Source organism: Plectropomus leopardus, chromosome 3 (genome assembly GCF_026936395.1).
Source record: "Plectropomus leopardus strain MGB_pleo_1.0 chromosome 3, ASM2693639v1, whole genome shotgun sequence".
Taxonomy (NCBI): domain Eukaryota; kingdom Metazoa; phylum Chordata; class Actinopteri; order Perciformes; family Serranidae; genus Plectropomus; species Plectropomus leopardus.
The window spans coordinates 35,777,571-35,803,858 of NC_142178.1; the positions used below are offsets into that span (position 1 = coordinate 35,777,571).

At 39.5% G+C, this 26,288-nt stretch overlaps 1 protein-coding gene across 1 annotated transcript in view; it reads right to left on the minus strand.

Moving 5' to 3' along the window:
* Positions 1 to 24,887, minus strand: part of cacng2b (calcium voltage-gated channel auxiliary subunit gamma 2b) — a 74,014-nt gene extending 49,127 nt beyond the window's left edge. The window contains exon 1 of the mRNA XM_042485675.2: positions 22,854 to 24,887. Within this exon, the coding sequence (XP_042341609.1) occupies positions 22,854 to 23,064 (211 nt within the window). The 5' untranslated portion in view covers positions 23,065 to 24,887. The remainder of the gene's footprint in view (positions 1 to 22,853) is intronic.
* Between the last annotated feature and the right edge of the window lie 1,401 nt (positions 24,888 to 26,288).

Here is a 26,288-nt window from a genome sequence, read left to right on the forward strand (position 1 = left end):
TGATTCCTTGAGAATGTGGGAGGGATTGAAAGTGAGAGGGAGGGGAGGAGGGAGCATCCAGTATTCTGAGTAGCGCCTCGCTGCAGCTCTCGCCTCTGGTCCTTCATTTAAGAAAAAGCCAATGGGTGCAGAGTTTGGATCCTCCATATTACCTTTATCCATCCCTCTCTTTTTGCCACTCTTCCTTATCCACCTCCTCTTTTCACCCTTCCCTCCTGCCTCCCTTGGTCCTCTGCCGTCTAAATTATCTGTGAATATTCAACAAACGCCTGAGCGTTTCACAACAAGCAGGAAGGAACTGAGGGCAGAGAGAGGGAGAGAGAGAGGGTGAAATGCTTGGAAAACAAAAACAAAAATATTTGCCCCTCCTAAAGTTCATAAACTATTTAGTTCCATAAATATCTTGAAACCAAGAGGCCAGCCTTTAGCTGTGTTTCACCACAACTTCAAAACACTTTCTAATTCAACAGCAGTGGAAAATTAGCAGAATAATTCTCATTTAATATCACAAGGAGCATATTAAAACACCAGCTTCTTCCTCAGCAAGGGCTAAAAACAGGAAGTCGAGTTTATTTCAGAATCAAGATTTGAACTTTTTTAATGGGATACGTATTCATAAAAGTCAGCAGGAGGGAGAATAAAAGAGCTTTCCAACCAAATCGAAAAGCAAACATCAGGCTCCCGTGTTAAAGTCACATTAATCTTATCAATGCAAGCTGACTTTGTCCCTAAAAAGTTTTAAGGCTGTCACTCTTCTTCCAACTTTGCTCAACATGCACTTGACCACCATGACCAGATATACTGTTTTTAGGCACTGGTACAAATGTTTGATGTCTTTGTTGTACTTGGAATCACAGTCGTCCTCAAAATACTGCAACAAAGCTACACAAGGTAAAAAGTACATATTACTGCCATTCTCACCTCTTTGGTTTCCCTGTCAGCTATGCAAGTTTTAAGCCTTGATGTCTGCCTATGTAGAACTGCACACATACTGAAACTTGCCACCATACCACACTTTCAGAGACAGAAGATCATTTGACCAAAAGTTCCTGCTTGGCTGTGGCAACAGTTCCCCCAAAATTGCGGTATTATCTTTGTCCTACCACATATTCTAAATATGCTTTTATGTTTTATCTGAAATGAAAAAAAAAATACTTTTGTGTCCAAGACAAATACTGAGTTTTGAGAGTGAAAACATTTGCATTAACACTTAATCTAAACAAATATTTTGATAATAAGGATTTGTTCATTTCTTTCCCTTTTTTTTGTTTTAATAATTGTGACCTAGATGTAAAAAGAGAGAATTCCCACACACTGCGGGTTTCCATTAACCTTTAAGTTGCGCAAATTGAAACTGTGATATAAAATATGCCTAACGGAAAGATGCCATTTTTTGAAATAACTCAAATTTATCACAAAAATGTTTTTACGCTCGTATGAAGTAGTATTTCAGATGATTCGAAAAAGCTATATTTTGCATGGACCATCACCTCCCAGAAATCCCTCTCACATGGCTGCTCTCACATATAAGGGCCTTTCCATTATCGTTCACGTAACACGGCTATGTCGTTTTCGACATTGACTGCAATAGAAATAAACCTGCTGATGTTTTGAACATCCATTGCCATGCTTCTTGGAATATTACTACGAGAGGAGAAGTCGCAGAACATCAAGAGAGTAGTTGCATAACATCACTCAGTGGAAACACAGTCATCCTGCAATTACGTTTTATCCACATTTCAAAAATATTGCTTAAGTTTTGTCATATTACATTCAAAAAGCTTTATTATTTAGTAAATAACAGTTTGGTCATCAGACCTTCATCACTTCGACAGAATTGTAATGCAGAAATGTTTCCTCAAACAACGGTTCCTTTGGTATCTCATGAATTAGTACCTGAAGAATAACGTTACATAGTGAAGTTTCTTTGGTTAGGTTTATGCAAGGTTTTGTGACCCATCATCACCCAAACTGGCCTTCTTAGAAAGACTATGTTGTACTTTACACCCACCTGTGCATATTTCACATGATTGCAGCTTTTCCTTTTACATGGGTTATGCATGAAAACATGGCTCATGTGGGTCATATATGAATTGTTGTGCATTATTTTTGTAGGTATATGTATGAACAGAGCATGAGAATAGCCTGAATTTAGGAGCAATTTATGGTGTAAATGTCTTTAATTTTGTCAAAATAAAAGTCCTTTGCTACTTTCATGTTTTTATTGCACACTAGAAACCATCAGATGCCTTGTTTAATTCAGCTCTCAGTTGACATTTTGATTATGTTTTCTTTTTTTTTGCGCATTACTCATTCAGCTCCAGGGCTTTTTAACCTTTTAATCAGTTGATTGGCTGATTGTTGGAGAAACATTTAAAATTACAATAAAATGACACAGTGTTCTGGAAATGTTGTGGCATTTGTTTGGAGTGTCTAGTTTGATGATTGGGATATATATATATTTTTCCCTGACATTACATATTCAACAGTAAGCCTTTACAAAGAGAGAACATCAAACAATCTGGAGCTTCAAAACACACTGGCACATGTGATGTTGTGAGAGAAATGACACTCCACTGTACAGCGAGCAGATGGCTCAACACAACATTCTTTTAAAAGTCACTTAATTTACAATGAGGTTTGAATATAATGCTCATGTCGACACACAAAACACACAAACACATATGCAAACCTGCATGGAGGAAGTAAAGTTGTTTCTGCGTGTGTCACCTGCCTGTCAGCACGTCTGAGCACAGTTACAAAACAACAAACAAGCAGACTAGCTGGAGGCCATTTTGTGTCCACATGCTGCTGTCACTGCACTGACCTGAACTCAAACTCTGAGAGGCTTCAGGAAACTGCTGAATCGTTTCGCTTTATTCTGACTCAACTCGTGTGCTACAGTACCTGCTGCGGGGAGGAAGCTCCCTGTTCTCTTGAAACAGCACGGTCACATTCTCCACCGTGTCATCAGCTGTTTGCGTGAGTGAAGTACATTGAGCTTGCGCATCAAAATCACATTATATCAACTGGGTATGCATCAAAAGAAATTCCACAAAGGCAAAGGTTTGGTCTCAAAAGTGGAGGGGACACGTACAAAAAAATGTACCTTCTATAATAATTGCAGTATAAAAAAATGGAAATGCTATTTAAACCTTTGTTTAAAGAGATGCCTGTCAAGCTGCAGACCACTGTTCAAGATGAGCAAACAACCAAACTGGTTGCATTTTAGCAAGTCATTGCTGTGTTTCCAATGACTTTTTAGCCACCAAACGTGGATTAAAACTGTCCTTTGATAATCCTCATATCTGATGGCCAGAGAAACAAACAATACAGTGCATGGAAAAATTCAGGCTAAATTCTGGATTTTTAAGTGCTTCTATTTACATATCGGGGCTATACATGTTAGACTTGAGTCACCCTGGATGTGGATTACTCTACAGGTGCACCTAGTCAGTCATCAGGGCTTGATTTAATACACATGAAACCAGTTACCAGCAGATCAGGTCATTAGAAACTCACCACAACAATACAACTCCATAGCAGGGAAACTTTCTCATACACATAGTGATATAAATGTAGAAATTTTAGTTTGTACACTGGGGATGGGACTCACTAGCACAGAAAGAGAATAGAGTTAAATAAATCAGGTCATATCTAGTTCTTCATTTAGGCCACTGGGTAAAGGACATATCTGCATTCAGCATAGAGTGAGCTTTAATTCACACGCCTAATGTGAATTCATATCAGTGCCATAGAATCCAAAATAGAATGATTGCCAGTTAATTTACAGGCAACCTTTGTTTCTTTGGATGTTGTTTTTTTCTCTGCTACACAACTGCTGATATAAAGTAACAGGGGAATAATGAATGAGCATGCAAGCTGTGTTTCGGGAACACACTCCATCTCATTGTTACATTTGCACACCACCTGCCCAATACAACCACAGTCTTTTACTGGGTCATTTAGCAGCTGCAATTGATCAGCGAATGGTTTAAAGTGTCAGTAACTGATTCACTCTGCAGCTACTTACTGTACGTCTCTCTGTGACTCTCCAATTCAGCCCTGCAGGGGTGATGATGAGTACTGCAGAAATTAAGTGCACATAGATCAAGAGAGAGCCACTTTATAATCACACTTTTTCCTCTGCATACACATGAAAATATGCATTATTTTACGCTGCTGAAATACACAAGAAATGTCCTTCTACCAAGATTAAGGACGTATAAATGGAGCTGTGTCTTGCTGTAAATAAATTTGGGGCATTAGTTGGAACCAACTTCTCATCTTCTTAATGTAGATGAAACCATGAAAAGCTACACCCAAAACACCAGTCCAGTCGCAAAAGGAAAATGTTCTAATTTTCTGTAAACCACAAATATGTTACATTTGCAAGTTTCATAAGTATCATGTCAACGTTTCTAAAATGACATAATATATATGTCATCGGAAGGGAATGGTGGATGACATGTTACCAAGGCGAGACGCCTGCCAAACTACAAACAACACCGCTTGTTTTCTGGCAACGCTTCATGACATTTCCACTGGTGTTTGTGGCACCAAACCTAAATGTATTTTACCAACACAATAACACAGCACGTTATTCACCAACAGTCTCTGATTTTCCAGCAGCTTTTGTGCCATGAAATGTGCAGTTTTACGCCAAAAAATGATCCTGCCCTAACAACATTCAAGTGATTTTTGTGCCTAAACCTAACTACACCTTGACCACGGCGCTGATGAGGGACGTAAAGTTTCAACACATCTGCTACAAAATAATGTGCAAATTTACCATAGTATTCATGTTTTGCAAAAATGCACAATATGTACAGTTTTTCTGGTGATTGGGTTGGAAACACTGCACTTGTCTAAAATTTAAATAATGCAAATTGAAAAATCTGAGTAACTGTTTGTTTTTTATATCTTCAGGCTTAATTTCAAATGCATTGTTTCCTTCACATACATAAATCTTTGCTCTGTGGCTGTATGAAAACACTCACCTTCTACTTATAGTAATTGCTACCTACGTGCCTCCTCTACTCTTTAGGGGTTAATACTCTGATAGTTTCACCCTGCTAAGAGGTAAGACAGCAAGGGTTAACAGGGCCACAACTAAACATCAGCTATTTATATTCAACTATCATCTAAATTGTAAGAGAAAACTATAAGTAATTTGTGAGAAAAGTGATGACGTCGACAGCATTAAGAGAGGTCAAAATGGCTAAAGAAAAGATGTAAGAGCCTTTCTCAGATATGTCTTGATGACACCTTTTCCATCCAGATATCACCATACAGTTCAAAGTATTAACCTGGCTACTTTGCACCATAAGCAATTGTTAAAGTTATGTGACCTTTAGCTATTAAAGTGATAATTTTCTTTGCTGCTGATTGAGAAAAAAGTTTCACAACCTTTCAAAGTCTTAAATTTCCAACAGCCCTTTTGAAAATTGAGAACATGCCAAACTGTCCTCGTTCTAAAACCATCTCTACCTATGTCCTCACAAAGGTACAAGAACAGACACACATACACACACACACACACACACACACACACACACACACACACACTTTACAGTACATAAACACACCAAGGAATTACTGCAGACCACCAGTCGTAAAACGCAGACACAGGACTTCATCATAGCCTCCTTAATGTTGCACCATTACTGTTAATGTGAGTTAGCCACATCTGGCGTGTAGCTGTAAACTCATTCTACGCTGACGATAAAAATCAGATAAATCAAAACCTGACATCTTGCTGGGTTTCACTTCGTGTCATGAAGATGAGAGCTATGACATCTGGGCGCCTCTCTCACAGCCAGAAACCAGATTATAGAGCTATTTGTTTCATCTTCAGCACAGACAGAGACTGGAGTTTCCACATGTTCAGCAGTTACATGTTTAAAAATTGTAACACACTTGCATACATGCTGATTGTCACTGACAGAGAACTTTATAATCCCAAGACATTAACTAGCTAATACTATATGTGGAAGGCAACATGTTGGTTTAGTTGTTGGATATCAGTTCTTAACTGAAAGGTGTGATCACCACAAAAGCCAATGTAGCCTGTCAATACATCCTTCAGCCCTGTGAAACCTGCCTGCTTTCATTTCATTTACAATGCTACAATGTCAAATAATTTTAAAAAAAAGTTGATCCTCCACCTTATGGCACAAGTAAATTAAATGTATAAATTGTACCTTTTAAACAAATTCAGAGTTACATGGTTTTATTTACATCTGATGGTAAAAGATGTGTCATCTGTATACAGGAATAAGAGAAAAAAATTGTGTCTCAAGTAGGAAAGAGAAATTGAGAAAAACTGATTCAAAAATGACTTAGAATTTAATTTAAAGTAAGTACTTTTCATATTGTGGAATCAAAATATGGTGGAATATTTGAGCGGAAATCATTACTTTACATTCAACAATGGTTTACAGCCATTTCAGCATAAAAATGTCAACATTTCTGCAAGAATAGAACTTCAGTGCTTGTCTCCTGATTATGTTTATGATACTTGTGCTTGAAAACGATTTTCAACAACTAGAAAAATATTAACTTCCATCTAATTATAATGCATCTCAATCAGAAATTTCAAGTTGGCCAAACCAACTTTGTGTCATCATATAGCATCAAGTCGGTGTCCTAAAAGAACTGCAACAAGATCTGGCACCTGGAATCTTTACTGTGACTGCAACCTCAGTCTGCACCCAAATACACACACACACACACACACACACACACACACGCATATATATATATATATATATATATATATATATATATATATATTTAAATGTCATTTCATCCTCTACACTCTCAAGGACCGTCATAAAATATCTCAGTGTTAGGGGTATTTTTGGTGTCTGCCAGACAGTGTACTTTACAGTGTACTGGGTGGCATATACTGTCCTGGATTGTATCCTATAATATCTGCAACAACACAAATATCAGTTTACAGCGCTAGAGCAGCCTGTTTATGGTTTTTTGGAGTGTGTCAATAACTGGAGGAATCTAAAACATGCCCCTCACCTGCTAAAAAATTCATACAATAAGCGCTCAAAGTCACTTCAGACTGTGACAGTAACTATTTATTCCCGTTTCTGTGTGTATTTCTCAAAGTGTTGAAACAGTTTATTCATGTAAATATAAAATTCCCTTATTGATGAAATGGAAACATCTGTGTAAGATCACTAATGTTTATATGGTTATTGATTAATGGATTTGTATCATAATAGGTGGTTGTGTGTGTGTGTATGTGTGTGTGTGTGTGTTTTTTCGTGTGCAGGCACGCACGTGCATAGGCTACATGATACATCACTTGACCTATGAGACAACAAGTTTGACCTTTAACCTCTGAACTCTAACCTCTTTGATGAAACGTGAAGGTAGGGATGTCTCACTGACTTGTGAAACGCAAACACAGAGACCATAAAAGCAAAATAGAACGTACATAGAAAAAGCAGGAAACATATGTTTTTTGTATTTTTGTACTGTATGTGTATATACATAGACAAACTCACGATGTCACTACTGAGCTAGCCTCTATTCTGCTAGCTCTTGTAACTAAGTGCAATCTCTCATGCAGCAAATCCAAATTTACCAAAACTCATATCTAAGGTAATATTTCTAGGTTTTTTATGGGTAATCTGCTTTCTAGCAGATCATGTCTTGGGTTAAAATGAGTATGTTTGTGACATCACAAAACATGGCTTAAATAAGCATGTGAGTGACATCAGTGTACAACAACTGTATGTAAATAATGTTATATTAAAGTAAAGTAACATTAAAACAACGTGAACATTTGGTTTCCAACTAGACACAAACTGTGGCCTCCTAGTTGAAGGTTTTTAATTTGAGCCATCTACCTCCCTTCCCTATGTGTGTCACTCTTTATACTATGTCACTTGCTCTCAGCATCAAGTATTGCCACTGTTAATACTGGAGATCAATAAAAGCCCGGTGTGTATCATAAAGACACTACAGGGTGCCTTTGGCGTCGATATCGCACGCTGAGGGGCATGACAAAGCGTCAGTTTGACGATCTTGAAAATGAGATCTGGATATAATTACATGAAATATTAGTATATGTAGTTTTAGTTAAGTTCATAACCAGTAGTGGAATGTAACTAAGTACTATTTTGAGGTGCTTTATTTTTGTATTTCAATGTTATACTGATTCTTACTTCTATGCCACCATGTTTCAGGGGCAAATGATGTCCTTTTACTTCACTACATTAACTGCATTCCTTTAGGCACTTGTTACTTTGGAGATTTAGATTATTAATTCAAAATATGATAACTAATGAAAATTGATTTCGATTATCACAGGTAAATCAACCTAGCTGTATATAGAGCAGTTAATAGCCTCACCTCTAGCAGCTGAAGCATCAAAGCAAAAAACATTGATGCATCAATAGTTGTGATCCAGTAAAACATATAATTTTGGATCATGAGTACTTTTATGCTTATAACAGAGTCATTTTACACTGTCATATTGCTACTTTTATGGTAACAGATCTGAGTGCTTCTTCCACCACTGTTCATAACTGTGTTTGTGTGTTGTAAGACTTATCCCACTCTCTCATGCATATCAACAACTGATGGTCTAATGTATCACATACTGTACAAGTGAGACTGGTAACAAACACACACACACACACACACTATGTTTATGGCACTGTGTTTATGACTCATGCAGCTTACAGATGACAGCATTGTTGCTCCATCAGTCTGACCATATGTTACTACTAAGACAAACTCCATAACAGAGCTGCAGCGGCTTTACCCTGCATCCACTTGGAGAACAGCTTGGTCGATGTATCAGTCTACTGTGACTGATAGCAGGGGGGAGCCGAAGGCTTTAATGGCATCTATCTGGTGGCCGACATCAATAGACCCTTTACACAAAGATAGCTGATGTATATTTGTCTTAAAAGTAAAGACTTCCTGTATCTTTTCTGTTGTGGTTGGAGGTGGCTGCAAAAGTGATTAAATCAAAGGTACCAAAATGCTTACAGCCCTGAAAATACTAGAATGTCTATCTATGTAGAAGGACACATACATATTGCACACACACACACACACACACACACACTGGGCTCCCCGGTCATTCCCTTTGGCTCCTGATGTCTGTAGGATTAGGGAGCAGTTGGGCCTGTCAGCACCTCTCCCACCAGGCGTTAAACAGATTGTGTGGAGGTGCCAACAGCTCTGTGCAGCACCACACTCAACCTACTATACTGTAAAACAAAGAACGTGACATACTGTTACTACGGTAAAAACACCGGACTCCATTGTGAAACACAGCACATGACATGCTGTTACTATACTGTAAAACTGTGGGCTCTCAACTGAAAGAAAAAAATCTGAAGGGCCATAAGATAATTCAAGGGAAAAAAAGAGAAAAATGTGAATTAAACAATCTTTAAAGGAAAAATATTTGGTTGAACTTTTTTCAAGTTATATTGTCACTAAAATCCTTTCTTCACCAAAATTAGCATCTATATTTTGTCAACAGAATGCTGTAAGTAAAATATCAGGTTCAGTAGTAGGTTTAAATAGTAACTGAAATGTAGACCTTCACAGAGAATAGCTTGATTCATTAAAAAGACATTAAAAGATGGTGTGATGCCACCTGATTGGTTCCTCTGCTTGTGCTTTCTCATTCCAGGGCATCAGGCTTGATTGACTGTAATCAGTAACATGGGACACACCTGGGCCCAGAGTGCACACCTGGGATGGTTCAGCAGTCAGTCTGGGCTGGCAGTCCTCCTCAACACATCTCTTTGCTTTGTGCAGCTTTGTGTCTTTTGTTTCCTTTACAGCACACCTTCAACCATCCACTCCCTACACCAGTGACTACAGAACCCTCCCATCTTTTTTTGACTTGTTTTAATTATTTTTTTCCGTTAGTAAATCACTTTATTTGGTAATTTCCCCTTCTGTCTCCCCGTTTTAGCTTAGCCTAAGACCTGGGTTGTGAGTAATGAAGGCTTGATGCAGGCTTGTCCGGGATTGGAACACTGGATTGCTTGCAAATAAAATACAATAAAATTAAATTAAATTAAGTGTTTGCAGCAATTAAGACATCACAAACTCAAATTTAATATATATTTTATCTATTTAAGGCCTAATATTGATACAATTGAATTTAAGACATTTGAAGGCTTATTAATGACCTGCAGACATACTGTATTTGCTTGCAACCCCTTACAATAAAACAGTGACAGCTTGAATGTCTGTAGGTGATGACCAATTAAACCAGAAGGGGATTTTTCTGTTATTAGATTAGCCTGAAAATAATTTTTAAAAAGCACAAATAAAGAGAAAACATCAAGCAGAAATGTTTTGTTTTCTTTTTTCTTTTGACCATAATAATGTTGCAACCAATCAGAATTGTGATGTGTTGTATGTCCATATGTACAGCATAGACCACTTCTAAAGCAGTGAAGAAAGGTCCATTGCAACAGAAATTGTTCCAACAGCATCACAATAACATTGTTTTAAATATATTTTCACTCCAACAGCTGCCTCTAGCACTTAATTTTGTGCTTTCTAGTTAACAGTGAGGCTGTTTACTAGAAAGCACAATGTTCAGATTTTTTTGTGTTAATAATAGAACATGTTGATACATTTTTAATCTGGGTCTGGATCATATTACACACAATGATTGTGTTAAGAATTTTCATGCTGAGCTTAAAAGTAAGTAGTCACCTTTTATTTAATATTACACATGTTGTGTGTTTTGTGTCTGCTACACTTGCATCTATGTGTGTGTGTATTCCTGCATGTAAATGTGCCCTGTATACTCGCGTGTGTGTCTGTGTGTGTGTGTGTGTGTCCGTGTGTATGTGATGGATGTCCCTCTGATGCCGTGGAGCGGAGTGTGTGTCAGTCCCAGGTGGTGTGTGAGTGCTCGTAAACAGTCTCTTTGATTGAGAGGCCGTGATGCCTGTTTGACAGGCGGCCTTGTGCCGCCAACAGAGCGCTGAATTGCCATAGTTACACAGCGTCATGTGGCCGTAGATACCCTGCACTGCCATGAATGAGGACGAAGGGGGCTGCTGCAAATTGAAGGTGGAATGGCCGCATTAATTAGCTAATGAGGAGAAGGTCATGAGGGATTTTACCACCACGAGTGATAGAAGATAATAAATATGATGAATATAAACTAAAAAAACATACATAGTGACAAATGTAACTACACTAAATGACATAATACTATGGTGTGGTAGGAAAACATATCAGGGCTCAAAATGTATTTAAGGCGTGTCTTTTCCAGTGGTACAAAAGAAAATATAAAATAAATTTACTTTTAAGTAATGGAAAAGCTATGAATAGATTTAAAAACTAGCCATTAAACAGATAATGCAGAGGGCTTTGAAAAACTTAAGAGAGGAGTATTAAAAGTCAGGTACCTTACTATTGCTACAGACTATTAAGAATATATGTATATTAAACAAAAAAGCCTACCCTATAATCCTAACATTCCGACATATGCCCTATGTAAGAGGAAATTAATTTCTTTTAAAGGTCTGTCTAAAATTCCACTTTTTCAGACCAACAAAAAACAAAACTGGTTGTTGTTTTTGCAAGTCATAGCTGTGTTTACATCTGCATTTTAGGCTCTTATCATGGGTCCTTTCTAGCAACCCATTTTTGTGTTTTCATCGGTTTTTGAAGCTTTAAACATGAATGTTTTGTAGAAATTTGATGGTGGGGATAGTGCCACCAAAAGCCATTGTTTTTTTTACTGTGGTTTGCTGCCTTTCATGGTGGGATGACGCTGCACAGTCCTTATGTGTACACAACAGCACATGGCAACCAACGACACCATCACGATGGTTAGGAATAGGCAACAAAGTCATGGACGGTTAGGTTTAGGCAAAAGAGGCACATGGTAACCTCAAATCCACACGGGAAGCGAACTTTGTACTCCATGAAAGTTAGTTGTTTGTGGGACCCATCCACCTCTTCACCCAGTCGCCCTATAAGTGCACTTGCACACCTTAAATTACATCGTTACCGGCAGCGTTATTACCTGATGCTGTCCTTCAGTGTTTCATACACAGCGACCAGTTCCATGTGGCTGTGTTCTCAAGTGACGCCGCATGTGTTCATTGCATGTGGACGCACCTGGTGCCATCCAGCCATCCACTGGCGATTAATAGCAGTGCCACCGGTTCTGTCTGAGTGTTTTCATCTGACGCCACCCAGCCGTGTTCTGGTTGGACATGGAAGGTGGCTTTTGGCATCATGCTCATACACCAAAAGCACTAATAGAGCGGCCGTATTTGAAGAATTTGGAGTGAGAACGGGCTGGATAAATACAAGCATACGCACATGCACTTGCAGACCACACCTGCAGCATATCATATCATATAAAAATGTGTAATGCTTACTTTCTGCAAGTACAAATTATAGCAGCAACACTTCCATGTTTCAGTAATGACAGAATCTGTGACTCATCTTTCTCTTCAAAGGCTCAATAACCCTGACTTGACTTAAACATCACATTGATCATAAAGGCTCTGCTTCTCTTATAGCTCTAACAGGGTGAAGCCCAAAGGTTGTTATTCTAAACTACAGAGGACCATGCGTTTTGTCAATCCGGGCCTCTACAGCTGAGATGGAAATGATGAAACATGGAGATGTTTTCAAAGGTTCAAAGGGTTCAGATGTCCTCAGTAACAAAATGATTTTGAGTGTGATGAAAGCTAAAATTGAATGCTGCTACAAACACATACACACACAGAGCCCACACTCTCAGACACTCACACCTCATTCCCAGAAACATATCTCCTGTCACACGCACCTCGCTCGCTCTCAAACCCGCCGTGATGGAGATTAATAGCAGCATTTAGAGCCTGCTGAGCTCCACCTGTCAAGGCGGGGGCCCCCAGGGCAGCTCCAGTCTGTGCCTAGGAACGAGAGACTGTCCTGGGGCAAAATCCATCATGGAAGTCCGAGACAGGCTGGATCTCTGGAGCCAGCCGCCACAGCTGGACCACCGACACGGGGCCATCCGTCCAGCATGACAGGCACACAGAGTGAATCCAACTGGAGCAGACTCGATAGCTGCTGGATGGAGGAGTGTGGGGACCGAGGGGATGTGCGATGGCTGCATGGATATCAGGCGACTGAGATGTGTGTGTGTGTGTGTGTGTGTGTGTGTGTGTGAGCACTTTTATACACATAGTTCAAAATGTTACCCTTTAAAGCATAGGCATCTAATGTGATGTTTATCCTGTATGTATGTTGCAGCCTTTGTATGTGTCACTCTGACACTTTGTACTGTCTATTCTGCTTAGGTGATGTGATGTGTCACAGCAAACTTCTGCTGTCTAGTCCAACCAGATTAGGTGGTTGAAACTTGACTTATATAGACATTATATGTGGGTAATTTTTGCTTTTTATATATGTTTATATGTTGCTGATGCTATTTGCACCTAGGTGTCTGTAGTCAACTTTTGGGGCAGCTATGTCTACCTGTAACGTATCCTCATATAACATTCATTCACTCATCGCAGGGCCGACACATATAAACACATATAGACAGACAACCTTACAGCCTCAGCACACATGCAACAGAACATGCAAACTCCGCACAGAAGGGTCCCCGCCCACGGACCGAACCAACTGGGTTTCGAACCAGGGACTGTGTTGCTGTGAGGCAACAGTGCTAAGCAAGACGCCACCGTGCCGCCCCTCATATAAAAGTTTATGTGATATCGAACAAATTAGCGCCCCACAAATTAAGTTACGGACTTAACATAAAGTTACGTAGGTTAGGTTTAGGAGAGAAACATGGTGACATGTTCCTCACAATAACTCAGAGTTTACTTGGCTTTTATATGGTTCTGAACACCAGACTCCCAGGGGAAGTCCTGTGTTTGTCTGACCGATCTATCACCCCAACCTACTTCATTACATGGACTGGAGTTGGAATGGAGTTATTTATAAATCGTGGTGCATTACTTTTTAGGGGTATAGGTATGAACAGTATGATGATAACATGGACGGATTTATTGAGCTAATTTATGTTAACAGTGTGCATTCAGAAGCTTTCTACTTCCTTCAAACTGAAAACAATATGTCAATTATATAAAAATACCAAGCCAATACTGACTCACACAGGACTCAAAGTCTTGCGTGTGAATGTCATTATGTCATGTTGAGTCAGTGATATTCAGGAGGTGATGTATGTGTAGTATAACAACAAGTGGTAGCCTCTAAGATAAAAACTCATAATCCAATTCAAATTAGTTATGTAGCTTAAAATAATGTCAAATAGTTTTTTTTGGGTTGTTTTGTTAGGACGAGTCTTTAGGATCTGGGTGGCTGCAGCATGTTGACGGCTGAGGTTTGACAGCTGCCGTGACCTGTCAGTCACTTCTATTACAGTATCAACAACAGCACGCCCACAGAGTGCTGCTGGATGCAGACTGTTTGCCAGCCTCAGTGCAGAGGCAGAACAATGGCTCTTATTTCCTGCAGCAATCCTCCATCATACACCCCAAATAGTGCTTTACATCCTTAAGCATTTTTACCAAGGGGCCATGACTTTGACCTTTGCTCTGTGTTAAAGTTGGTTACTTGTGATGTCAGAAATATGTGTAAATAATACATTTGAGTGTTGGGGTTCACCTCCAGATATTCATTAATATGCATTACCACTGTACAAAAAGGTTACAATTTTGTCAGTTAGGATGAGAAAGTCTTCTTGTCACTGAATTCCAATAAGTGCCACAGGTCTTTGGAGATCAACCATTAACATTATTATTCAAATCATACAGTAAGTGGCTTTGCAGCGCAGTGAAAATATGTTGGTTGTAGGAAATGCCCACCAGGGATGATGAACTCTGCAACGCAGAGTCCTCTCAGGGCAACAAAAGTAAAAAAAGAAATTCTTCAGCAACAATACAAGAAGCAAAGTTTTATAACGCCACTATGTTTGGAAAACATAAATATAAGTTATAAGTTGTATTCTGCAGTCTGAATTTGTTACCACTCCAACGCCAAAACCAAATTGTCTTAGCTTGTTTCATTGGTGTTTTTCAGAATAAAGTTGTCCCATTGGAAAAATCAGTTGTCTGAGTCTTTCTGCTTTTAAGGGCTAATGCATGGCCATTTTGTTCATAGAGGCTATATCCTATATAAGTTCTAATATGCCAATAAGACTATTAGTAAACTCTCAATTTTACTCATGTGTGTCTTAAATCAATGTACTTGCAAGTCCAAAAATATGAAAGACAGAAACAGTTAAATCTTTGTAGATAACAAACAATATTCAAACAGTTTCATGTCATCAAAACTTCCATCACAGACTACTGTCCATTACTGATGCTATAACCTTTAATACAATCATAACAGGGGTGTTTCTTTTTGCTTCAAGCATGCTCCTCTAATTCTGAATTATTGACTTAAGGCCTTTACACATCAAGGGAAATATCCGGCAGCAAAACTGTTCATACTGGCAACAATGCAAATTTGCAACAGTTGTCTCGGTTGCTCAATAAATGGTTTTCATGCAAATAGATCAGCTGTGAGTTTTTCATTGAGTTTCCTTTTAGCCAAATGCTCAGAGTGAATTTGGGTTCCCTCTGGTAAACATTTAGTTTATTTGTCTAGGGTTTTTAATGTGACGGTAAGAATGGAAGGAGTGGATTTGGTATGCACTGCCTTTGTCAAGGTTGAAAGTAGTAATAAAGTTCATTGTTTTATAATGCTTGAAAAGTACAGGTGCAGCGTGACCAGTTCATACCTTTATTCATAGTGCGACCTTGTTCCAGAATTGTTGCTTTTTTTGGCACATAATATTTGGACTAAATCATATGGACTTATTGTTAATATGCACGTATAATTTTAACCACTAATATTCCAGCAACGAAATACTATTAAAACTGCTCCATAAACTCCTCCAATGTCATTATAAAATACAAACAAGACACAACAAACAATAGCCACATGAAATATACTTTACCAAATTGTTACAGGTGTAACGGTCAAAATCTGACCAAGAGACTAGTCATCTACCAAAACAAGACAACAGAAATTTATTTGAAGTGAAAACAGAACTATCTCCTTAAATAATCATTAAATGTGTCTGTAATTTTAATTAGCAACAATATATTTCCTAACTGATAGCCTGCAGATCCCAGATCACATATAATGAGACAACTTTTGAACAATCTGCTTGTAATCATCGTCAGTCATCTGGCTGATGCTTGTATGAAAGATCATATGATTTTAACTTTATTTCCAATCAGATCACTTCAGTAATCAGATTACATGGGATTTGTGCTCCCTATCCACCGGGCCACTAACTGGAGCTTTAGATAAAGAAGCAGTGTGCATTATTTTTTGTAATCTGATTCCATGTAACGAGTTACTCCCTATCCTGGCGTATCACTAGCTGGAGCTTTAGATAAAGAGGCAGCGTGGAGAGGCTCTGTTGACGATCAGCACTGCAAAGCTAACGGAGCTGATGGCTATTAGCATAATTAATGTCATCGCCGTAATGCACTCCATTTCTGAGACAGCCTGCCTCACACACACACACACACACACACACACACCAACACCCTTACAGTTGTATACAGACAGCATGAAAGCAGAGACATAATCAAATCTGTGATATAGAAGTCAAAGCTGTCATGTGTGATTTCTCCTGTTGTGATGCTAGCATGTCTCTGTGATGACAGTCAGTCACTCACTGGTATCTGCAAATCACGAACATCATGTCCTGAGCATTGAAATAAAAGCACACTCTGTGGCGTATTATGTTAAAAGCCGGGGCAAGATAGGTTAGATAGAACGTAGGCCTGTGTGTTAAAGATAGCACAGGATGCCTGAGGGGGTGTGACAGAAAACCAGGGCTGCCTGCTCTTTCTCTCTCTTGTTCTTTTTTCTCCCTCTTTTTTCTCTTTCCCAACACCTCCCAATTTCTCTCTTCCTCTCTCTCCCTCTCTTTCTCCTCTCTGCACCACGCAGCTATAAAGCAACTGTAGCTCTGAAGGCGAAAGCACACAGAGCGAGCTGGATCTCTCTCAGATTCCTCTCTGCTCTTAACCATTTCAAATCTCCAGTGCCAAGGACACCGAGCGAGCTTAGAGTGTGAAAAGTAAAGCCACTTAGCGGGGAAATAAGCATATCACATGGAGTGAGTTGGCGTGGCTGCATTCACATCGACAAAATGTGTTGGTGATTTGACACAATTTTTGCAACCTCTGCCAAGATTTCATGTTCTCTGTCTTAAAAAATAAACACATTTTGTCCTTAAACTCACAACAAGCTGGTGTCTGGGTACTTCCAAACTTGCAGCAATGAGTTTATTTCTGTGACCTTGTCTTTAATATGATTACATAACGTGGTCACATGGTTGATCACAGGTAGCTTTTCTCACATGTGCACCAAATTTTCGACAGAGCTTGTAAAAGAGCAGTGATGTGAAACAAGTCGCTCACTGTTTTCTTTTGAGGTAATTTCAAATAAAACAAGCTAGTCACTGAGAAGAGTGAAAGCTCATGATGCAGGATGAAAAGAACATGAACACACAGCACAGAACAAGGACACAAATCAGTTTTCATAAGTTAAACAAACACAAAAAAATCAACATTTTTTGGGGTCTTTTTTTCTCTCTCATAGATAATAATGGCCATTAGTTCCATTTCATTCAAGAAAAAGGAGCTTGACACCCAGCAAGTCCCCACTCTTGTTGCTGTTTGGCCTTTTGTTCACATGACAACGGCGTTTTGGGGGCCTGAAAATACCATGTAAACTAGCAATGTGCAGATCCTTTGAAAACGGTGGCATCATGGCCAAACTTTGCTGATTGGCAGTAGTGTTCATCTATGTTGTGTCGGTACAAAGTTATACTGCTCTGGCATGCATACTACAGCGTTTTCAGTTGTTTTTTTGCAGATCCCTGTATGCGAGGATTGTTTTCATAATGTTATCATGTGAACAAAGATTTTTCTAAATACGCAAAGGCTTTCTCGTTTTTAGTAGAGCCCTTCATGTCTAAACGTGGCCTAAATCTAACCACACATTAACCACAGTTCTGTTGAAATTCTGTTTTCAATGTATCTGCCATATAATAACATACAAATATCATTTATCTGTGTTTTGGAGGAATGTACAATACCGACATTTATTCTGGCGACTGGGTTGTGATTCATTTAATCAATTGGTCTCAGTCTTTAAACAACTGATTAGTCATATCAGGTGTGCTCTAGATTGGTTGGTACAAAAACTTGCAGCCACATTGCCCCTTTTTTTGGATAGTTTGGACATCCCTGAGTTCAAGATCAAGTTCAAGAAGAAATCGTTATTGTCCCCCACGGAGCAAATTCTTGTGCAGCCAGCAGAAGTGCATTAGTGCATACAATAAAACAATATATTTAAGTTAGTTCAGGTCTAATACTGTGTTTTCTCGCCATTTTATTATTGATTAAATAATTACTGACTAAGCTCATTTAATAGTTCTGACGTGAGTTTTCCCACTCTAGGTTTTGCACCTAGTTGCTTGTCGATTGCTGTTACCTCCATCGTGTCAGCTGATCCAGACTTCATAGAATCTTAGTTACATTTAAAACTTTCATTTTTACCCAAAGACAGTTTTTAAAAAAAGGCTTTCGCTTTACACCTTGTTTGTATAGTCTATATGTCATACAATTCTTATCTTAACTTAATCTATAAGCCAGTATAAGACTTTTCTTGCTGGACATTCTGGTTGCTTACAAATGTGGAGCTGTATAAACCACACCATACTCTATCTTTTTGTAGTTGTAAGCCTTTTTTTAGGCAGCCTGCAGGGTTTGCCACAGGCTGATGGGCATAACAGCGCAGGCCTGGACACCATTTTCTTTTCTTTAACTTAGACTCTGTCTGAGACAAATAGGAGAAGCCACGACATCACTATCTCAGGCCTGAGAACCCAAAAGCCCGACCTTTTCACTCCAAAGAGGGTCAAAAGGGCAGAGATGTAACAAAGGGCAGGCCTTGACAAAGCTTGAGAAGCATAAATAAAAATGTAAAGAAAACAACTGTAAAACTGCTGTTTAAATAATGACCAATAAAGTGGTGTAATATTTAAAATTTTGCAAATGTATCAACCTGTTTAACAGTGGTATAAAAACTGAGTTAGCTTCTGTAGCAGATTTAAGATGTAGAAAAAGAAGGAGGCCAGATTTAGTGCTTAGGGAAGCTGAGAAAATGTATTGATGTAATGTGAGATTTATTTAAACAGCTGTCTGTCTATTATAATGTTTCAGCTTCACCTGTGCATAGTCTGCTGTGATACCTGCCTCTGTTAGCAGCAGAAAATCCCCTTTTTTGAACCCCAAAATAATCAGAGATGGTTTAACCTGCTGTGAACCAAACGCAAGGAAACAAAACATTAGTAAAACCTAGCAAGGTATAATTAAAGTACAAACTTTGAGTTTCAAGTGTCATGATGTACATTTTTGTATGAATTATATTTAATTTTAAGATGAGTGACCTGACATTATGTTGACAGGAGTTCTTACTTATTAAGATACAACATTTAAATGTCATGAGCTCTATGTGAACTCCAACATTTGCTCATTTTTCTGTAATGTCAGATCTTGAAATTTGTTTCATGATGTAAAGAGCTTAGTGTCGCTGTGTGGGTACACATGAGGGTGAGGTGTAGGGCTGGTTACAGGTTCTCTTATGATAGTTTTTAATGTTACACAGAGGCCTTGTGACAATGGATAACCAGGTGTGGGACGGGATCAGGCTGGATGGCTCAACCACTGTGACAATGTGAGGTCACGATAACAGAGAGTCGTGTCACAGCGTCCACACCACAACTGGATACACATGAGTGCACACAATCAAACACAAACACAGTGCATGAGTAATAGGTAGGTGCTTATTATGACATACATCAAACTTTGGAAAGAGTGTTCACTCAGCAACATGTGTCATTCCACGTCATAGTTACCGCTCAGATGTTTATTTCAATGCACCTACAAAGTCAAAAATGCCAATCAGAAGCAACCATATGCATAAAAATGAAAGCTTGAATTTAGACACTGGACAAAAAGTATCAAAACATGGTGTCAAACTTATGATGACAAAACCATGCCACTCTTCTTGTGGCAGTTAATGAAAGAAGACCAAGTGAATTGTGGGAGAAATACCACAAATGCACTGAAACTATGTCATCAGCACATGGCTTTGTCCTGTGAATCAGGTGAAAGTAGAGCAGGATTTTTGTCTGATTCAGGATGAACATGGATCGCAGTATAAATGTGTCCTGACCCTGTGCAGTCTGAGTGTGTGTGTGTGTCTCTATTGCAGTTCTTGTGAAAAACAGCAAACTTTTAAGTGTTAAGCACTTAAGTTATTTTACACTTAGGACTTGTATGTATGATGTTAAAGGAGATATGTGCTACATTTAGTGTGATTATTGCTGCAAACGACTATTTACTGTGTAAAGATATAGTGGAATAATGGACTGAAGTTACACTACCTCTGTGTGTGTTGTAATCTAAGCTTCTCTGTGGTTTGTTTTGGCGAACTGGTCCAACTACAGGTGCATAATACTGTATTTGCATTCACATGTTCTAAACATTGAAGGGAATGTGTCTCCTGCGCTCATCCCTAAAATCTATGGTGTTCAGACAACTCAAATGCTCTGACTTTTTTCACATGTAGAGCCACTTTAAAGTTAGAATTAGAAACAGGCTACAGTATTTTTTTTAATTCTACCTAAATGTTTCAAATTTGGCATTACACATAAAAAGACATTTTACAGCTTTTTTTCCTCTCTTTGGTTGCAAATATACTCACACTACAAGACACAATATTGCATCAAACATTACACAATGTTGAGGTTTGTCTTTCACATACACTCTCATTTGTCTCTCTCTCATGCACAGACCTAACACTATTCTTTCTCTACAAGTTTCACTGGTATGTTATGTAGGCCAAAGTCAGTTTGTGCCATGCTTAAACTAGATTTGTCTCCATCTCAGCTCCAGCACAGACGTGTGCAGCAGTTTCCCATTTCTTCACAGTCACCATTTCAAACACAGATGACCATGGTCCAGATTTAACTAAAAAGACTCAAACAGGTTTGACATTTGTGCAACACCCTCAAGGAGTCAAATGAGGAACATGGAAATTACACATGTAAACCCCTCGTACATTAACAAGGTACTGGTTCTCACCAAGACACCAGACTGCATGTAGTGCAGTCTGACCCCAACTTCAACATTGTCTAATACTGGACCATCTATTTCTCAATGTGTGTCCTTGTATCGGGACATATTCCTTGCCCTGTGCAAAATAATGCACTCCAATGTTCAGTCAAACTTCAAAACGGTTCAACAAATCAATGGGTATCCATCTGTTACACACACAGCAATGAAGATGCAACAAAGAGGGAATTTGTACTGGTATGTTATGTAGGCCAAAGTCAGTTTGTGCCACATTTAAACTAGATATTTCTCCATCTCAGCTCCCACGCAGACCTGTGCAGCAGTTTGCCATCTCTTTACAGTCACCATTTCAAACACAGACACTGCAGGTCCAGTTTTTAACTCAAAAGGCTTTAAGGTTGGAAATTTGTGGGTCAAGCCAAACGGATCAAAGAATAAACATGAACATTTTTACATGTAAACCCCTCAGGCGACCAGGTAATAGTTCTGACCAAGACCCAAGACTGCATGTGGTGCTGTCAGACCTCAACTTCAACATCGTCAATTACTAGACAGTCTATTTCTTGATGTGTGTCCTCTATTAGAAATTGGAACAGATTCCTTGTCCCATGCAAAAAAAAAAAAAAAAAAACACCAATATTCAGTCAAACCACACATGATGGTTCAACAAAAAACATGCCAAGAACAATGCAGGTACGTGACAGTAATGAGTATCCATCTGCTACAAATACAGCAATGAAAGTGCAAGGAAGAGGGGATTTGTTCTCAAAAGAAGGTAAAGTGACCTTTTAAACTGACTGATTTAAACTGCTGAAGCTTCACACCGACATTTTTTACGTGGAATAAGGATTTTGTTCCTCATTTCCTACAGTAGACTCGCACAGGTTAGTTAAGTACTCAAAGACAGTAAAGAGAAGAGGGAGGATTACGAGGATTACTATACATAGACAAGGGCAAGGAATGCAAAATTAAGATTTTAGTGTGCCATCGATCTTAAGGCAAACCATTTGTCATGAAGATAACTGTGTCAAGTTTAACATTTTTGTTTTTTCTTTCACATCTTTCCTGTCAAAAGAGTGTGAAACACAACAATTACAAGGTTACAACAGGACTGGTGACCTTATGAGTCAACTGTATACCATACTTGACCATGTGTGTCCTTTGGGTTTTGGTGTAGCAGTTTGCTATGTGAGCCAAGCTGCTTTCTGCTGGGACAATTAAAACACCAATCTGCACACCCGCCATGACAAACCAAAATGACCCAAACCTTGGAAAGGACAGCAACCATTTGTTGGAAGCTTCATCCAAATCACCTGTTAGGAGGAAGCAGCATTCATCTCTCAAAATTTCATCACTGGGTTATTTAATGTGAAGAGGTAAAGAATGCTGCAATATAGACGGAGCAAAGGTGTGTGTAGGTTCCAGAGAGTGAGCGTTTTCATGTGTGGATTTGGATGCAGAGTACATACAGAATAGTGTGGGCATGAGAGCGTATGTGTAGGCATGTGAGTGCAATGCAGGACTGTGTGTATGTGTGTGTGGGCACGTAGGAATCGATCTGTGCCTGAGCGAGTGTTGTTGGTGTGCATATATATATATATATATATATATATATGTATGTATGTATATGGCATCTTCAGTGCATCTCTGGCTCACCTTCCAGGCAGCAGGTCCTCCAGAGGCCCGAGTGCGTCATCACCTCCTCGTTTTTCTTGCTGGTCTCGTTCTCGTTGGTGCTCTTGATCTTGCAGACGCCACGCGAGTACAGCCAGTAGTCTGTCCCCACGGCGATGGTCATAAGGCTGAAGGCGGCGAAGGCCCCCACCGTGGTCAGCAGCATCTGAACTCCGCGGTCAAACACGCCCATGTTGCCGCATTCCACGAAAGGGGGGCCCCTTTCCTCTTGATGTACAGGAAGTAAATATTTGTGAGTTTGCGCCGCCACGCCAGCTCGGAAAACGGGGTGGGCGGCGTCGGGTGGACGACGGTAGCGGGGGGCGGCTGGGGGGGCGGGGGAATTAGGGGAGCTCGGGGGAAATCGTATGGTTGGTTTTGGGGTGGAACAGCAACCAAGTGAAAATTAAGACCGGGGTGAAGGTTTTGGGGGGCAGCTGTTTGGCCCAGCAGACGGGTCAAACAAACTTTGGCGAGCGTGACAGAACCCTCAACCCAAAGGTTTCTAAAATCTAGTCCTCAAGTGGCAGTAAGTTGCCCTGCTTTGGAAAAAAAATGTTGACCTAAAAACACAGGCTTCTAGCAGATCCCACAAGAGACCTGGTCTGCGATCTAGGCCTACTTTGTTGAGTTGGAAGGCCTCTAAACGTCAAACTCTGAAGAAGGCCAAGATAATGAGAAGATGGAGGATTTTGCTCTGTTTCTCTGCCTGAATTTGGCTTTCTGAGCTGACTAAAGAGGTTACATGTATTACAATCCTCACAGCTTCGACGGTGATGTATGGAATGATGTGCATGTAGCGCTTGATTTTTTCTCACATAGGCTGTCACATACAGCCCACACTGTTATTCTCCAGCACGCACACACACACACACACACTCACAAACTTTCACTCACACACACCTGTACACAGACTAACACACGCATGCACGCAGTGTGAATTAATTCATACTGAAAAGGGATGAAGAAACATGGGGGTGTGGGGGTGGAGGGTGGTTAACACTAACACAGTTGGCGGCCTGATTTTTTTAAAAATGGCCCTAAAAAAGGCAAACTCCAACAGATGATGACACAATTCAGGATCTGACTACCTTGATGTTACCCGGTGGATCAGTGAATTATGGAGGCTCGTCTCAGGCATTTCTAAAGAATCAGGCTATCACATGTATTCTGTGGGAAGAGGGTGACGGGAGACAGGCAAGACAGACAGGCAGGGCCCGGAAAATGTTGGGGGAAAAAAATGGATGTGCTGAAAAAAATTAAAATTCAAACCAGCAGGATCAAGCGCTCCCCCAAAATCAAGGACAGAATGATAAATAATGCCCAATAATCAGCCGGTACCATGACTGCCATGAAAACCAGCCATTCCTTAAGAGATGAAGGAAAATAAACCAACCAGGGACGATTAACCCCTCTCTCCAAATCAAAAAAATCAAGCCAAAAAGAGGAAGAAAAAAGATTAAGTTAAGAAAATCAAACGACAGCCTGCTTAGTTTTCCTTTTTCCTAAAATTCTGATCCCCAGTTTCCATATGTGGTCCCTAGACCTTTCTCCGGCGACAGTGGAAATCTGCTATAGGGGGATACAGGCAGCGGTACCGACGGCACACCGCGGAGAGAGGGGCGCATCCAGGCGGAGAGGCCGAGCATCACCGGTCATGCAGCCGGTCGCAGGAACGCGGAGGACACGGAGGGATGGACGAAGCTTCCCGGAGCGTCAGAGCCTCTTCCTCCAGCATCCAAACGATCCTAGACGGTGATATCACGGCCAACCGGAGCACAACGAGCGCACATACACGCACAAGCCGTTTACTGTCATCACATGAAAATCATAAGAAATCATCAAAAGCAATGTTTTTTTTGTCTTTGTTTTTTGGCAGGCGTGGGGGATTTTGTGCGCAAAAAATGATAAAATTTCAAGCCGAGCAACACATCAATTCCTTGGTTTCCTCGTTTTCTTCTTCGCAGAGCTGAGATAGAAGTGGAGAGAGGAGAGGAGGAGGAGGGGGTGGATGATGGTTAGAAGCAGCGGATGAAAAAAATCGACACAACCATGGGGAGAGAGAGGAAGTGAGAGAGAGAGAGAGAGAGATGTTCCGTGAGCAGCAGCAGCACTTTACGCAAAAACAAGCGCACTGCAAAAAAAAAAAAAAAAAAAAATCCTTTTCAACATGCCAGTTCATCTAATGCTGAATCTCAGTATTACATTTTTGTTCTGAACAAGAGCACACGTGGCTTCTCGGTGAAACATCTTCACGTTTTCCACGTTTTCCATCAATTTGTTGATATAGTCTCCTTGATTGCGAAAAAACTTTTTTTTTGTACAGAGACCTGCAAACAAAGAGGTAGCCTAATTCATAGTGTTTTACATGATGTAGAGTAAATAATGCATTCAAATAACACATACATACACAACAAAAATATGTATATAATAGAATGTAATACATGAAATAATTAATTAAAATTGAAAAAAAAAGATCAAATAGACAAAAATAACCAGAACCAGACATACAGACAGAGGCGCAGCACCAGATTCTGGGCCCTATGCTTACGTAATCTCTGTGGGCCCCCTGCTTTTCCTCTCTCAAGTACCTTTCAGTTTATTTTTCTTTTTAAAAATAGGTCAAATTGTTTTGTTTTTTTCCCGTTTCCTTTTGTTTATACTTTCCTCTTTTTGCAACCTTAATTTCCCTTCTGGGGGTCAGACACGATAGGAGTATGTTGGTGCTCTAACAGTATAAGCAGTTACTCACTCGGCCATTTTGCACCTTCAAAGGGTGAGAGGGGCCTCAAAGAACTTCCACTATGTTGTTTTTTTTTTTTATAAGTTAAGACTTTCAGCAAAAAAACAAGCAAACAAACAAACAAACAAAAAAACACAACCAAAAATTCATTTTATTCCAAGCTTTTGGATGGGTTTATCAGGCCAGTGTTAATCAGTCCAACACACTAAATCCTATACATTGGACCTTTATGGTTTTGTAGTCAAAAACATGCACATAAACAATATTTATTGGACTTATTTCAATATTTTCAAGTATGTAATGTTACCTTCCTCTGATAGTTACTAAACCCCTGAAAGTCCCCAACGTAATATAAAGGGTTTGACTTTGCTCATAGCAATAGCCCTATTAAAATAAGCACTGAATTTAGGATAAATAACTTGTTAAGGCAAGTTGTTGTTGTTCAAACTTGCAAAATGAATCTGGGGTTATATTCAAGCCCCCAGGAGCAGCGCTGGACTTTGAAGCCAAATCGTACATAGTGGCCAAACTTGGACTTACAATGTTGGGGTCTGTCACATCATGCCGTTGGGCCCAAAAAGATTTTTTCCTTATAGACTTACAATGGGAAAGACACATCTATGATTAAGACAATACATATTTTTGAGCATCATACCTGCCATCAAGTTTCTAAT